Genomic DNA, 14,069 nt, shown 5'->3' on the forward strand with positions numbered 1-14,069 from the left:
GGGGTGTAGCCGATGTGGGGAGTGATGGGCGGAGGGCCATTGCAGGTGCTCCAGGCTCATTTCTAAGCCGATGGGGGCCCTTCAGGCCACATCACAGGCTGTGTGTGCGGGACGATGTCTGCATTTTTGGCTCCAGGTCCCGGACACTCCTGGGCTCCTTGGTTCTGGGAGTGGAGCCGGGCCTCTCCCGGCCCTAAAGAGTCCAGCTCTGGGAACACGGGCTGGTCCCCTGGACAGCTCCCTCCGCGGGTCCCGGCTCTGCTTCCTCCTGCCCGGGCCTCCCAAGGGCTTCCCTGCCTGAGCCGAGGCGCACGGTTCTCCTTCCCTCTCCAGGGAACAGCTACGGTTTGGAAAACGGAGCCCCTGGGCTCAGGGACAGGACCTTGCCTGCCTCGGCCTCCACACCTGCTCGGGTGCAGGGGACTCTGGGAGGGGGTCAGACTCAGCCCCATGGTCCCAGCTGCCGGTCTGGCTCGGAGAGGTGAGCTCCACCACGCCCAGCAGCAAACCGTTGAACTTGGGCTGGAGCTGGGCTGCCCGGTGTGCGCCCAGGGCATGACTTTGGGCAGGCTACTTCCTCCTCCCGCACGTGCCTCCCTGTCAGTGTGATTAGAGACCATCGTGCCTGACACCCGGCTGGGCGATCCTGGCTGGGCACCGACCAACAGCAGCTGAACCTCCCCACGTGCTGGGCGTGTGCCGAGGGCTCCTCGCCGAGGGGACAAGCAGTGTCCATCTGCGTGACTCTGGAGCCTTCTCCTCCCGCCCCACGCCATCTTCCATTAGCTCAGGCCACCCTCTCAACAGCCCAGAGGCAGAGGCCTGAGGAGGGTCCAACAGGGTTGAATGGCAGGCCGTTTGCTTCTGGTGGAGCTGAGCCTTGAGCCCAGGTCTACCCGCTTCAGTTCCCCGTAGCCCACGTGCTTCTGCCCCTCCCCGCTGCTCCTTCTCCTTGTCACCACCAGTGGTGGCAGAATACCCCCCTCTGGGGACACCCTACTGGAGGCACGCCCTCGGGCGTGAGAGCCCACGTGGCCTTGTGGCCTCTCCCTGGCACCTACCTTGCTGTGGGCGCAGATGGCGGAGCCCAGGAGTTTCCAGGTGCCGCCCCTGCGGTCCATCCGCAGCATGCGCAGGATCTGCAGGAAGCGCAGACTCCGCAGCGACGTGGCCAGCACATTGCCCTGGTTGCCCACGGCGACCACCGGCACGGAGGCGATCAGCACGAAGATGTCTGGGAGAGAGCACAGACCAAGGGCCGGTGACCAGAGCCGTCCGGACCACAGCGAAGCCACCACAGGCCCAGTCTGCCAGCCCAGGGCAAACGCCAAGCACTGCCGTGTGACATCGTGAGTCAACCACACGTGGGGAGCGGAATCAGCCTCCTGGGACAGAACATGGGACACGCTAGTGAGGTTGTCCTATGAGGTTGCCACATTTTCCTGGCAAGGAGAACCTACTAGAATGGAGAGGAGGAACAGACTGGCTGAATTCAAAATATCTGGAGAGAGTCAGAGGAGTTACGGTGAATAAACTCCTTGGCAGGGAGTGAGCGCTCCACGACTGGAAGTATGCAAGCAGTCTGCGTGCCCAGCTGAGGGCTCTGCGAAGGGCACTGGGACAGCAGACAGGGGGCATGTTGGCCCACAGGCCTTTGGCTGGCCTTCAGCCCTATGGTCTGTAATCCTGACACTTTAACCATCCCTGGGATTCCATGTTCACGGGGGCAGACTTTGTCTTGCCACGCTGTGGTTTCAGTAGGATGTTCAGATGGAACATGTGGGCCTGGGCTGCACCAGGAGGGGAGAGGGGCAGCTCTCACCTCCTCTGCTATGAGAATGCCTGCACCTGAATGAAGGGCCCAGGGCACCTCCTCAGAGCTGCTCTTGGGTCAAGACAGAGCAACATGGGGGTAGGGGGACACGTAGGTGCTAGGTTCATCCAGAATGGAATGTTAGGATGGAATACGCTGTGTGAATGGAACATGACTCAGTTCCATGAGCCTCAGTCCCCACCTCTGGAAAATGGGCATAACGAGGTCTGATAGAAGCAATTCTGAGCCTGCAGTAGTGTCTCTCCTCCTGCCCCACCCATCAGTCCAGATATGCAGGGATGACTGGCTCCTTCCAAGTCCAAATGCCAGGAGTGCCCCCATGCCCAGGAAGCATCACTGCTCTATGGAATCATGAGGAGGAGGAGGCACAGGGGGGGCATCCCCAGGAGAAGAGTGTGGGAAGGGGACTTGGCCAGGTGGCTCAGGGGTGGGCTTACCCAACATGCACAGGGGCTTCCTGGTGGGCTTACCCAACATGCACAGGGGCTTCCTGGTGGGCTTACCCAACATGCACAGGGGCTTCCTAGCAAACTTCAGCCGCCCCCGCCAGCCTTTGTAGCGGCAGCAACAGCCAGCGGCCCAGATCCTCAGAGCAAACTCGGCTCCAAAGACAAAAATCGCGAAAGTTTCCTGTGGTGAAGAAATAAGCGGAGACACGGATTGGCCAGGGCCCAGGCCTCAGGAACCTGCAGTGGCTGCAGCGGTTGCTGCTTGTGGTGGAGGAGAGAGAACGGGTCTCTACTGGGGACTGAGCCTGCAACCCGGGCGTACGCCCTGACTGGAAACCGAACCAGAGACCTCTTGGTTCATAGGTCAAAGCTCAACCCCTAAGCCATGCCTGCCAGCCCTTTTTCTATATTTCTGCTCCAGTGGATTATTTTTTTTTAAATCTGTCTAATGTATTCAGTGCCCCTAATAAGTGCAGTTGTGTTGAAGAGAGGTGTCAATGAACCCGTCCACGAATCACACCCAGTGTCTGGTCCCTGGTTGCTAACTGTGCCGGTATCACTGGGTCTGGCTCCTGGGCCAGGCACCATCCAGACAGGGCTCCGTAATATTATCTTCATTTTATACTTTGAAAAACCAAGACAAGGAATAGGGAGGCAAGCTTCTCAAGGCTACTTTGTGAACCCTAATGGGGGACTGGCACCCGCTCCCTGAAAGGTGGGCGGAGCCCGCACCCAGCAAGGTGTGGTCACTCCAAGGGCCAGGCCCTCCTGGGGCCTCTGCCCGGAGCAGAGGAGGCCGCTCCCAGCCCATCCGCACGGCTGCCCACCTGCTCTTCGCACATAGTTCAGGCCAGGACGTGAGGAATCTGAGTCAGGGCATTAGGCGCCTTGCTGAAGAACGCTAGGCCCCTCTCTTCCCCACACCCTGACGGCAAGCGAAAGGAAAGCAGGCAGAGGCCGTGGGGGGAGGTAAGCTTAGGTGGGAACGGGGTTTAGTACTTGGCCTTGAGCAGAGTCAGAGATGCTCAGGGTTAGGAAGGAAAGCAGAGGCGGGGGGAGGGGGGGGGCGGGTTATTTTATTCAGAATGGAGTATGCCTCTGTGCTAACTTTCAGGGGACAGGGAGCGGTAGCTTAGAATTTACTGGTGCATTGGTTATATCTGATCTAGAATAACAAATGGCACCCCCTACCCCGCCCGTGCCCCGGCAGCCCTGGCCATGTGATCCAGGCACTGCTTTCTCACGGGCCTGGGCCTGGCCAGAGACCCCAGGAAGCCCAAACCAGCTGGGCACACTGCACCCAGGGGCAGCCTCCTGGCCTTGGCCGTGGAAGCCCAACCAGAAACGCGGTGCTGTGACAGGTCCGTGATCTCACCAGCAGCAGAAGCCAGTCCCCCGAGACCGTCTCGTACTCCTTGAACGTGGTCAGCACGGCCAGGATCAAGCACCCCAGGACGATCAGGAACCTGGGAGGGAGAGAAGACGGAGTCTCAGGCAGCGCCGCGTCCCGGCTTGCTCCGAAGCTGGACGGGGCAAGGGAACAGACAGTGGGATGACCCCACAACCTCCATCGGGCACGGGCATGTGTCGTGTCATTCGTTTAACCTGGTAACACACTGTAAGGCGGGTAGGGTTAATGTTCCGGTTAAAGAAGGCAAGGCTGTGCCTACTTCTGCTTTACCAGCTCGTTAGTGGCATTGGTGAGTTATTCAGTTAGTTAGCTGGAACTCACCCTAGATCACCTGGTCCCAACTCCCGGGGCTGCAGATTCCCCTCCCCCACCCCCACACACACACCTCCGAAGACAAAGATCTTTATACGCTTTAGTAAACCATCAGGAATGAGAACACATGAATGACACGTCCTGCTCATACAGGACTATGGCGTTAAAATGTATGAACAAGTTCTCAGGGTAAGGAAAGCACAGTCTCCTTCCAGAACGTGACGCACCCCGAGAAGGCCTCCATCACCCCGTCTTACACAGTTTCCTTTCCGTGTGTTTTGCTTTTCAGTCAGTAGATGCTCAGGGAAGTAACCTCTTTCGTTGGGGATCTTCAGAATGGTTTGTGAGGATTCCTCCTGCTAGACCCGTGGTCGGCAAACCGTGGCTCGCGAGCCACATGCAGCTCTTTGGCCCCTTGAGTGTTCTAACGACACTTCTTCAACATAGACTCACCCAAGGCCATGGTATTTTGTGGAGGAGCCACACTCAAGAGGCCAAAGAGCTGCATGTGGCTCATGAGCCACAGTTTGCCGACCATGGGGCTGGACAAACAGGAGCCGCCACACTGAGTGAGGCAGGACGCCATCCCAACACCTGGCACCAGAGTCCCTTGCAGGGCGGGACCCTGTTGTCTAGTGAAACCGTGTGCGGAGCCAGGCCAGGTGAAGTTGCAACCCTAACGACGTGAGACTGCTAACCTGCTCAGCCACACAAATGGAGAAACTGGAGGAGGGGCTCAGGCTGTTAGTGTTGTCCTGATGCGCCAAGGTTGCAGGTTCGATACCTGGTCGGGGCACATACAAGGAGCAACCAAGGAATGTATAAGTGGAACAACAAATCAATGTTTCTCTCTCTCAAATCAATAAAAAAAAAAAGAAATTGGAGGTGGGAGTTGGTTCAGGGCTGGGAATGATGACAGGGCATGCCTCCCCACGTGCTGTAAGGTTTTTAAGAACAAAAACATCTAAAATGTTAGGTTTGTGGTCCTCAACGCAGCCCATCAGCCACAGCCTGTGAGAGTGGCTTTGTCTTGAGTTGGCATTGAACATGGAGCTGAATGAAGCCCGTGGCTGGGGAGAGAGAAGCGCTGACCTAATTCAGAGAGAGTCTACCTCTGCTCCGTCAGAGTGTATGTAACCCTCGGGAGATCCCACGAGACGTGTGCGGTGGGCCTGCCCCAAGGCTGCTCCCAGGAGCCATGCCCTGGCACACCCCCTCCGTGGGTGCAGGCGGCACTGTTGACTTGCTTCTAACAACAGGCCAAGGCAAAGACGATGGGCAGTCACTCCCTTAGTTAGGTTTTGTTCTGCAGCAAAGGCAATGAGACAGATGCACCTGTAGCGATGCTTCTTTACGTAAGACTCCATCTTAGCAGGATGGAGCGAGAGCGGTTCCTGCTGGCCTTGGAGTGAGCTGCTATGGTGTGAAGGGGCTGGAGAGCCGCACCAAGAAATGGTGGTGGCTTCTAGAACCCGAGAGAAGCCCCCAGCTGACAGCTAGCATGTAAGTGAGACACACGACAGACCGGATGAGCTTGGAGAAGAATGCCCAAGCTGTAGAAAGGAACCTCACCCAGCCCCACACTGCACTGTGAGACCCCACGCTGAGCCCTCCGAGAAGCTGTGCCAGGACTCCCAACTATGGAAACCGTGAGACAATAAACAAACGTGTGTCGCTGACAAGCCACTAACTGTTGGGCAGCCATGGAAAACTAACGGCGTGGAATGGGGATCTGTGCCAAGCGCACCCAGTGTTTGCAGAGCACAGTAACCCCACCCCCTCATCAGATGGTGTCTGGGCTGCACTTGTGTGTTTGGTCTCTGCGACTCCACTCCCTGAGGGCAGACACTGTCTGGTTTCTCTCTGAACCCCAGCGACTGTCTCCAAGTCTGGCACTTAGAACCCACGAGTGTTTAGAGAAATGGATAGAACTGACTTCGGAGGCGAGCAATTGCCCTGCTGCTGGAATCACAGGCAAAGGATAGAAGGTGGTTCTGGAGAGACAAGGCAGAGGGGAAGAGTTTGGACTTTATGCAGAAGATCTTTAAATATACACAGTTCCCTGTCCATGTCCATATCATCTTTGTATCTTTCCCTTGCATCGCTGTCTAAATTATCGGAAACATCGGACCTGCGGGCCGTGGGCCGTGTAAGAGAAATCAGTTGGTCTGGTAAAGCATTAGGGGTGAGTTCATTAAATGTTTGACCAAATACAGCAGGATAATTAAAAAAACACACACACATATTTTTATTGATTTCAGAGTGGAAGGGAGAGGGAGAACAAGATAGAAAGAAACATCAATGATGAGAGAGAACCACCGATCCGCTGCCTCCTGCACGCCCCACCCTGGGGATCGAGACCACAAGCCAGGCATGTGCCCTGACCTGGAATCAAACCGTGACCTCCTGGTTCACAGGTGCAAGCTCAACCATTGATGTTGTAAATATCCAAATATCCAAATGAGCCAATCAGGCTAATTTTTAAGTTGGTAATTTTGTATGGCCTGCAAATGATGTTGTAACTATCCAAATGGCCTTGGGTAGCAAAAAGATTTCCCACTGCTGATCTATATAGACCAAGTCTGCCCTATGCCAGGACAGCTTCGGGAAGCTGTTGACATGGGCAGATGAGAGAGGGTGAGGGCTGACTGGCGAAATGACAAGGGTCCCATGAGAGTAAACGAGGGTCCAGGGGGTCTTGGCAGGATCTGTGACGAATGGCACGCAGAGGCTGAGCAAGAGGAGCAGCTGTGAGGTCTCGGGGTGGGTGACAGGGTGGGCAAGTGCTGGGCACCGCCATCAGGAGCATGTGCACAGAGCCAGCAGGACTGAACAATGAACCACGCCATGGACCTGCCGAGTTTGAGGCCAAGTGGAAGAACCAGTAGGCTGACCGAAGTTCAAGTCTAAAGCTTAGGGCAGTGGTCGGGCCTGGAGACCTCAATCCCTTTCCCCCCTTTCCACAAGAATAGTCTGGGACCACAGAGCCAGCAGGGGCAACAATTCAGCCTTAACCAATCACCAAAGCGCAGGTTCAGCCGGTTCCCATTGGAGGGAGGGAGCAGGCCGGGCTTTGGCCAGCAGGGGGCAGCAGATGCCAGGCCCCTGTCAGAGCTTCGCTTTTCCTTGCCCAACAAGAAGGCAAAGCACCAGCCACCACAGGGAGCCGCTTTCTGAGATTTGAGAACAATCATTTATTTATAAAGCCAAACGCATCAGGAAGTTCCTGCACCTGAGAAGAGGAAATGCTTTTTGGACTCTTCCATATTTCAATTTACTCTTTAACTTGAACTTGATGCCAGGGGTGGAAGCCAGGTTTGTGTGGCTGGACAGTCCTCCCTTCGCCTGTCCTGGCTCTCCAGCTCTCCGTGCCTCCCTAGGGATGCTTTTCCTCCTCTGACAGGGCGGTTTCCTTCTCTCTGGTTCACCCCACTTTTCTTTTTTCTTTTTTCATTTTTTAAAAATATATTTTATTGATTTTTTACAGAGAGGAAGAGAGAAGGAAAGAGTTGGAAACATCGATGAGAGAGAATCATCGATCAGCTGCCTCTTGCACACCCCCTACTGGGGATGTGCCCACAACCAAGGTACATGCCCTTGACTGGAATCAAACCAGGGACCTTTCAGTCCTCAGGCCGATCCTCTATCCACTTAGCCAAACCGGTTTCAGCTCACCCCACTTTTCCGTCACTGTGCCCTCCCCTAACTTCTTTTCTGCTCCTCTCCCCCCTTCCTCTCTCCTCTCTCCCCCTTCCACTGCTCCTTGCCCAGCCCCCACCCCACCAACCCCCCAGGACCTGCAGGAGTGAGCTGGGGCCCAGGAGTGGGCAGAGCCCTGGCATAGCCAACAGCTGCCTTCTGTCTGCAGGGTTCGCTGTCTTTGCAAATGAGCCAGTCAGGGTCAAAGGTCTGGACATGGCCTTACAGCAGACACCTTCAGTCTCCTACAAGCTTCCCCCCTCCTCCTCTGCCTTCTTCCACCCAGGCCAGGGGCAGAGCGCGGAAGGAAATGGGCACAGGAAGCCGCTCTGGAGCTGCTCTCGGTAGCCTCTGTGAGCTACCTGAACGTGAGGCTCAGGTAAGCCATGCCGGGATTCCTGATGCCCAGAAACTGAGATAACGAATGTGTGCTGTGTTAAGCCCCTAAGTTTTGTGGTAGTTTGTGTGCAGTAACAGATAACTAACTAGTTAGCCAGGATCTAAATCGGGGCTCACCACCTGGAAACCAGATGGCCTCGGGCAGGTTTATTTTTCTGAACCCCAGTTTCTCATTGATAATACAGGAGTGACAACTCAAAGGGCTTTCGTTCTCTTAGTCGTTACCCCAATCTTTTTGCTACGAGATTGCACAGCACAGCAAAAGTCCTTATAACCAGAAATCACTCCTCTGAAGAGGTCTCCGTGCAAACATCCTTGGCGACTTCACAGCAGCCTCTGTCCTCGCTGTGCCCGGTTTCCCAGGCCAGTCTCTGCCTTCCCCATCGGGCACAGCACCTAACAGTACAATGTGAACCATTTGCAAAGTTGAAAGGCAGAGTTACAATAGACTCAGGGTTTCATAAAGTTGACGGAGATGAGGACGGAGAGCTGTGCTAAACACACCAAAGCCATTAACAAGGGACAATACTCCTGGAACAACTAAAGACAAATCGATTGATGCTTCAAAGGATTAAAAGTATCAGACAATCCCCCTGAATGTTGAGAAAATGAAGTGTGAGGTCCTGTTGCGTTATCGTGTAATTTCGGCATAGAAAACATATCCCCAAATTAGCCCTTGATTCAGTCTTTGTTCCTGCTAACAAGCAGATCAGTGTTGCAATTAAAACCTATGTTTTGCTGCGTATGAGATACAATAAACATTTGAATAACATTCTTTGTGTGGGTGTGATAAAGTACTCATACTTTTCTCCACTGTTGGTATGAAGTTTTGGTTCCCATTTTCAGCAGATTCTCTTTAAGTAGATAGTCAGCGATTCCCCCTACCTGTGGAATAAAGAGAACATCCAGCCCTCGGGCCCTATAAGGCCCTTGAAATCATGTGGTCTGGGGTGAGTTAAATGTTTGACCGAATATAGCAGGCTAATTTTTAAGTTGATAATTCTGTATGGCCTGGGAATGATGTTATAAATATTCAAGTGACCCAAAACAAAACAAAAACAAAAAAAAAGTACCCCACCCCTGGTATAGAGCAAAAATCAAATTTCTTAAAAAACCATCCACATTCTTGAAATGAGGTAAGAGAACAGTACTCATCAATAAGCACACGGAAACCTCTACCTGTACCTTGATCTCTACCCTTCGCTCTCTGACCCACACACCAACCTACAGAGCCACAGATGTGCAACAGAGGTGCAGGTTGGACCATCTAAACCAGCGATTTTTAACCCTTTTCATCACGGCACTCATAAATGAATGACTAAATCCTGCAGCAATTGTTATTATGACTGTTGTTTTGTATTAGTCCATCAAACCCAGTGCCTGGGAATTTGTACCTTCTCAGTAACTGGAAGCAGCTGTCATTATTCCAATACATTTGGAACCCATCAAACGTAGATCATCTTTGGGTAACTCCACCAAGAAATCCTATAACGTTTCATTATCTCTCTCTGACACAACTAATTGTAAGACTCGTCGCTGTATAAACTACTGAGGAACTGAAACTGCCAATTAAATTATTACAGTCACTGATTGTACTTCACACCCTCCTTTCAGAGATGTTAGAATGGGGCCACAGAAGCATCTAGCGCGGATGAAACAGGTAGAGAAAACTGCCTCATAGCCGAGTCCTTCAGGACAAAGCCTTTACCAGACTAGGTGCGAGGACATGACAGCGTGTGTCCGAGGGGCTGGGCGGAGCCTACGTCCCCAGCACCAGCAGGGCCCAGCACTGAAGTATGGGTCCAGCTTATTTAGCCTCAGCCCTTCCATTCCCACTGGAGCTGTTAGAGCCCCGAGTTTGTCTGAATCTCTCCACCAAGCATGTCAGGCTCGTGGCCCCCAGGCTGCATGCCTCATTTATTTGGCCCGTGCTAGCCTTTGAGTTTGACATGCTTGCTCTACACATTTCCCATCTCTGATTTCCCAGGAACAAAAGTCCTGTGTTTTCACGGATCTAAGCTTCTGGGGCTCAAAGGGGCGAGCAGCGTGATGCGAGCCAGGCGCTGGGACTCAGGAACATCCTGCAGACGTCCGCCCTGCTTCCTGCTCCCCTGCTCCCCTCGGTGCCTGACTCACCCAGACAGGCGCCCCTATTTACAACAACCTGGCTTGGGATCCCGATTCTCTTTCTTGTGAGCTGGATGGCTTCCCGCAAGATACTCCATCAGTTTTTAAAATATATTTTTATTGATTCAGAGAGGAAAGGAAAGGGAGAGAGAATCAGTGGTAAGAGAGAATCATTGAGTGGCTGCCTCATGCAAGCACCGTACTAGGGATCGAGTCCGCAAAGGGGGCATGTGCCCCTGACCAGATTTGAACCCAGGACCCTTTAGTTCACAGGCCAATACTCTATCCACTGAGCCAAACCAGCTAGGACGAGATACTCCATCTTTTCACAGGGAATACAGCCATGTACCAAAAGCTAAGCTTCTTTTCTCTGGACCGCTGGTTGGGGACAGAGGCTCTGGGAGAAAGAGGAGCAAGCCTGAAACCATCACTCCCTCACCCACATAGTGCCCGTCTTTTAGTGAGTTCAGGCTGCAGGTCGTGGGGAAAATGCCAGCGTGTAACTGGCCGGTTACTTACTTTTCTTCCCATGCCCTGGAGACTTTTCACCTTCAGACAGAAAAAGTGGTCCCCTCAGACCCAAACCCTAAGGTGTAACACCTTCCGTTTTCTGATCCCATGAGCACTTTCCTACCAGTGGCTCCAGGGTTTCTTTGGAGAGCCCAAGGCGGACTAGACGCAAAATAATGTCTGGTCTCACGCTGTTCCCTCCCCCTCCCCAACCCCCCAGATTTTTCTCTCTCTCTCCTTTTGGAAACCTCACTAGAATGGAAATATTTAGTGGCTTCACGTTTCCAAAATGAGAGTGATTAGAGAGAGAAAGAGAGAGAAAGCCTCTCATCAAGGCTGGCACCAGCTGCAGGGAACAAACAATGGCCATCATGGCTGATTGTTTTTAGCAATTTCCTGGTCTCCCCGAGATCCATGCTCATATCTCAAGGCTCCGGGATTTTCCATGCACTCACTCCGTCCTTCATCCAGTCCATGTTCACTGAGCGGTTCCTCTGGACCGAGCCTGTGCCGGGCACAGAGTGGCCTTCAGATTCGGTTCTGCCCTCGAGATAGAAGTGGAGGCGGCCCAGGATGGGTAAGAGCATTTTACTTCATAAACGCTCAGGCTAGCAGCTCTCAGACACAATTCTAAAATGCACAGCTCCCTGGGCACTGAGACCCCTCCCTGTAACCTATTTCTTGTTTTTATTTTATTATTATTACATATATATATATTTTTATTTCGGAGAGGAAGAGATAGAGACATCAATGATGAGAGAGAATCATTGATAGGTTACCTCCTGCATGTTTCCTCCTGGGGATCGAACCCTTAATCTGGGCATGTGCCCTGACCAGGAATCGAACTGTGACCTCCTGGTTCACAGGTCAGCACTCAACCACTGAGCCACGCCGGCAGGGTAGAAGTGTCATTCTTTTTATTTTTTTATTTTTATTGATTTTGTACAGAGAGAAAGGGAGAGAGAGAGTTAGAAACATCGATGAGAGTCATCCATCAGCTGCCTCTTGCACACCCCCTACTGGGGGTATGCCTGCAACCAAGGTATATGCCCTTGACCGGAATCGAACCCGGGACTCTTCAGTCTCCAAGTCGACGCTCTATCCACTGAGCCAAACCGGTTTCGGCAGAAGTGTCATTCTTGATGACTACCGCACCTGGAGGTAGTGGCCGAGCCCGGCCAGCGCTCTGGGAACAGTGGTTTTATGAATGGCAGGGGACTTACTGACCCTCCTCATCAGCCCCTGAATGGGCTGGGGCTCCAAGTCCTTTGGACCTCTGCGTTTGGGTACATACAATCAGTTCCAAATATGACCTTGCCAATCTGGGTTACCAGTGAGGATGGCTCCCATCTACCTCCCACAATCAACAGCAACACAATATCCAAGGGCTCTGATATCATTCCTGGCAGAGGGAAATAAATCACCATCTTTGCAAGGATGGTTAAGGAAAAAGAGAGAAAGGTTTTCAAAAGCCTTGGGCAGTTATGTTTTGCTCTGAAAAAATTGTAGCAGATGCTGCCCATGCGCTAGCCAAGGCTCTTGAACAGTTCCGTGGGCTGCTGCCTCCAGTGAGCTTTACCTGCTATTCTTTGGAGGAAGTAGCGCAGGAGAATGGCTTTATGTGTGGGGGCGGGGCTAAGCCAATGACTGATGGGTGGGGTGAGGAGGGTGAAGGCCAGCTTCCCAGGCTCACATTCCAGAGCTCCCTGTGGGATCAGCTTGCAGCTACTGGCCCTGGGTCTTTACTAACATTTATATGCTGTACCTTAGTTGGATTTCCGGAAAGTGATAGATAGCCCATAATTAAAATTCACACACACACACATTCCCCCGGATGAAGACAAAGGGGAGACATGGGAATGAGGGTCCGTAGTTATCAGTAAACAATGATTCTGAGAATATGCCAAAAAGCACAAAGAGGGATATTTCTCTGTATGACAAACTCATGATCCATGGAGAGGTGCCACATGTCCTGGGAGAGTTGCAGGCTTGGAGGATGGAAAAAGGGAAGATTTGGGAAGCTTTACACAGAGAGGAGGGCTGAACCACATGGGAACAGAAAACAATGACAACGAAGACAGCAATAACAATAGCCCTGAGGCTCAGGAAGGTCTGCTCCATTCCCAACTGTTGTGTGCGTGTGTGTGTGTGTGTGTGTGTGTGTGTGTGTGTGATTGTTGAGTGTTCTTTTTTTGAACATTAGCCTTTGCTTGAGAGTAACCTTGGTGTTAACCTCTACCTGAGGCACCTCCACCCCATACAACTCTCTGTGAGGTATTATGGCCTCCACTCGTGGGTGAGAAAATCCAGAGGAGCAATGTGACTTGGCCAAGGTCAACGCCAGCAAATGGGACAACCGGGAATGGAACGCAGACTCATCTTTCTGGAAGTGTGTTTCCTCTGACAGTTTTCTGGAACTCCATCGTGCACAGCAGTGACGGGGACACAGTGCAGGCTCCATTCAGTGGGTCTGGGGGGAGGCCTGGCACGCTGCCAGGGGCTGCCAAGGTCTCGGATCACGTTGGGTGAGCAGCCCTGTGCACGCTCTGCCCTGTGCATGCCCGGGGCGATGGTAAGTGGGTTTCCCAGAGCTGTTTCCACGGGGAGGGTCATTTCTCCGTTCATCCTCTTGTCTCGGGACCTAACTGGACCAGGTGGGCACTGTCTGTCCGCCTGGGGGTCTGGCTGGCTGCCTCCCGCCTCCTCTCTGTGTCTAGGCCATAGCGCTGTTTTCCCTGGAGCCTCACAACTTCCCTGCTCTCCTCTCAGCCCCCGCACAGCAACTACCTCGGAATAAACAGTCTCTGAGCCTGCAGTCCAGGCCTCACACCCAGTTTCCATAGAGAGCCTTTGGGAGCTGTCTATGAGCAAGTCTGATGACGTCACTCTGGTCCAAGAAACGGGGAGGCAGTGAGCCCCTCGCCCGCATCCTCATTAACCAGAGCGCGGAGTCTTTATCGGCTGTGGGTATTGTGGCTCAACCCAAGATTTAATTTAAAAGAAAATAAAAGCCCAGCCTGCGTGGCTCAGTGGTTGAGCCTGGACCTATGAACCAGGAGGTCACACGTCCAAGTTGCAGGCTCGATCCCCAGTGTGGGATGTGCAAGAGGCAGCAGATCAAAGATTCTCTCTCATCATTGATGTTTCTATCTCTCTCCCCCTTCCTCTCTGAAATAAATAAAAATATACTTAAAAAAAGAAAAGATCTTGTTGCAAAAAAAGAAGAAAAAAAAAAAAGTAAGAACACATCTAACCAATCCAATCAGTTTCCTCGTTTCACAGGTGAGGAGAGGACGGGCAGCGATGGTTATTGGTTGTCTTGTCCCAG

The 14,069-nt window shown here is 52.8% G+C and overlaps 1 protein-coding gene across 1 annotated transcript in view; it reads right to left on the minus strand.

The window, feature by feature from the left end:
* KCNQ3 (potassium voltage-gated channel subfamily Q member 3) overlaps positions 1-14,069 on the minus strand; it is a 136,313-nt gene that overhangs the window by 22,906 nt on the left and 99,338 nt on the right. Inside the window, exons 2-4 of the mRNA XM_084864453.1 lie at positions 3,659-3,749; positions 2,338-2,464; positions 1,062-1,234 (exon numbers count right to left, since the gene is read on the minus strand). Of these exons, the coding sequence (XP_084720579.1) occupies positions 1,062-1,234; positions 2,338-2,464; positions 3,659-3,749 (391 nt within the window). The remainder of the gene's footprint in view (positions 1-1,061; positions 1,235-2,337; positions 2,465-3,658; positions 3,750-14,069) is intronic.

The sequence above is a fragment of the Pipistrellus hanaki genome (genome assembly GCF_964339955.1).
Source record: "Pipistrellus hanaki genome assembly, chromosome: 17".
Lineage (NCBI taxonomy): Eukaryota > Metazoa > Chordata > Mammalia > Chiroptera > Vespertilionidae > Pipistrellus > Pipistrellus hanaki.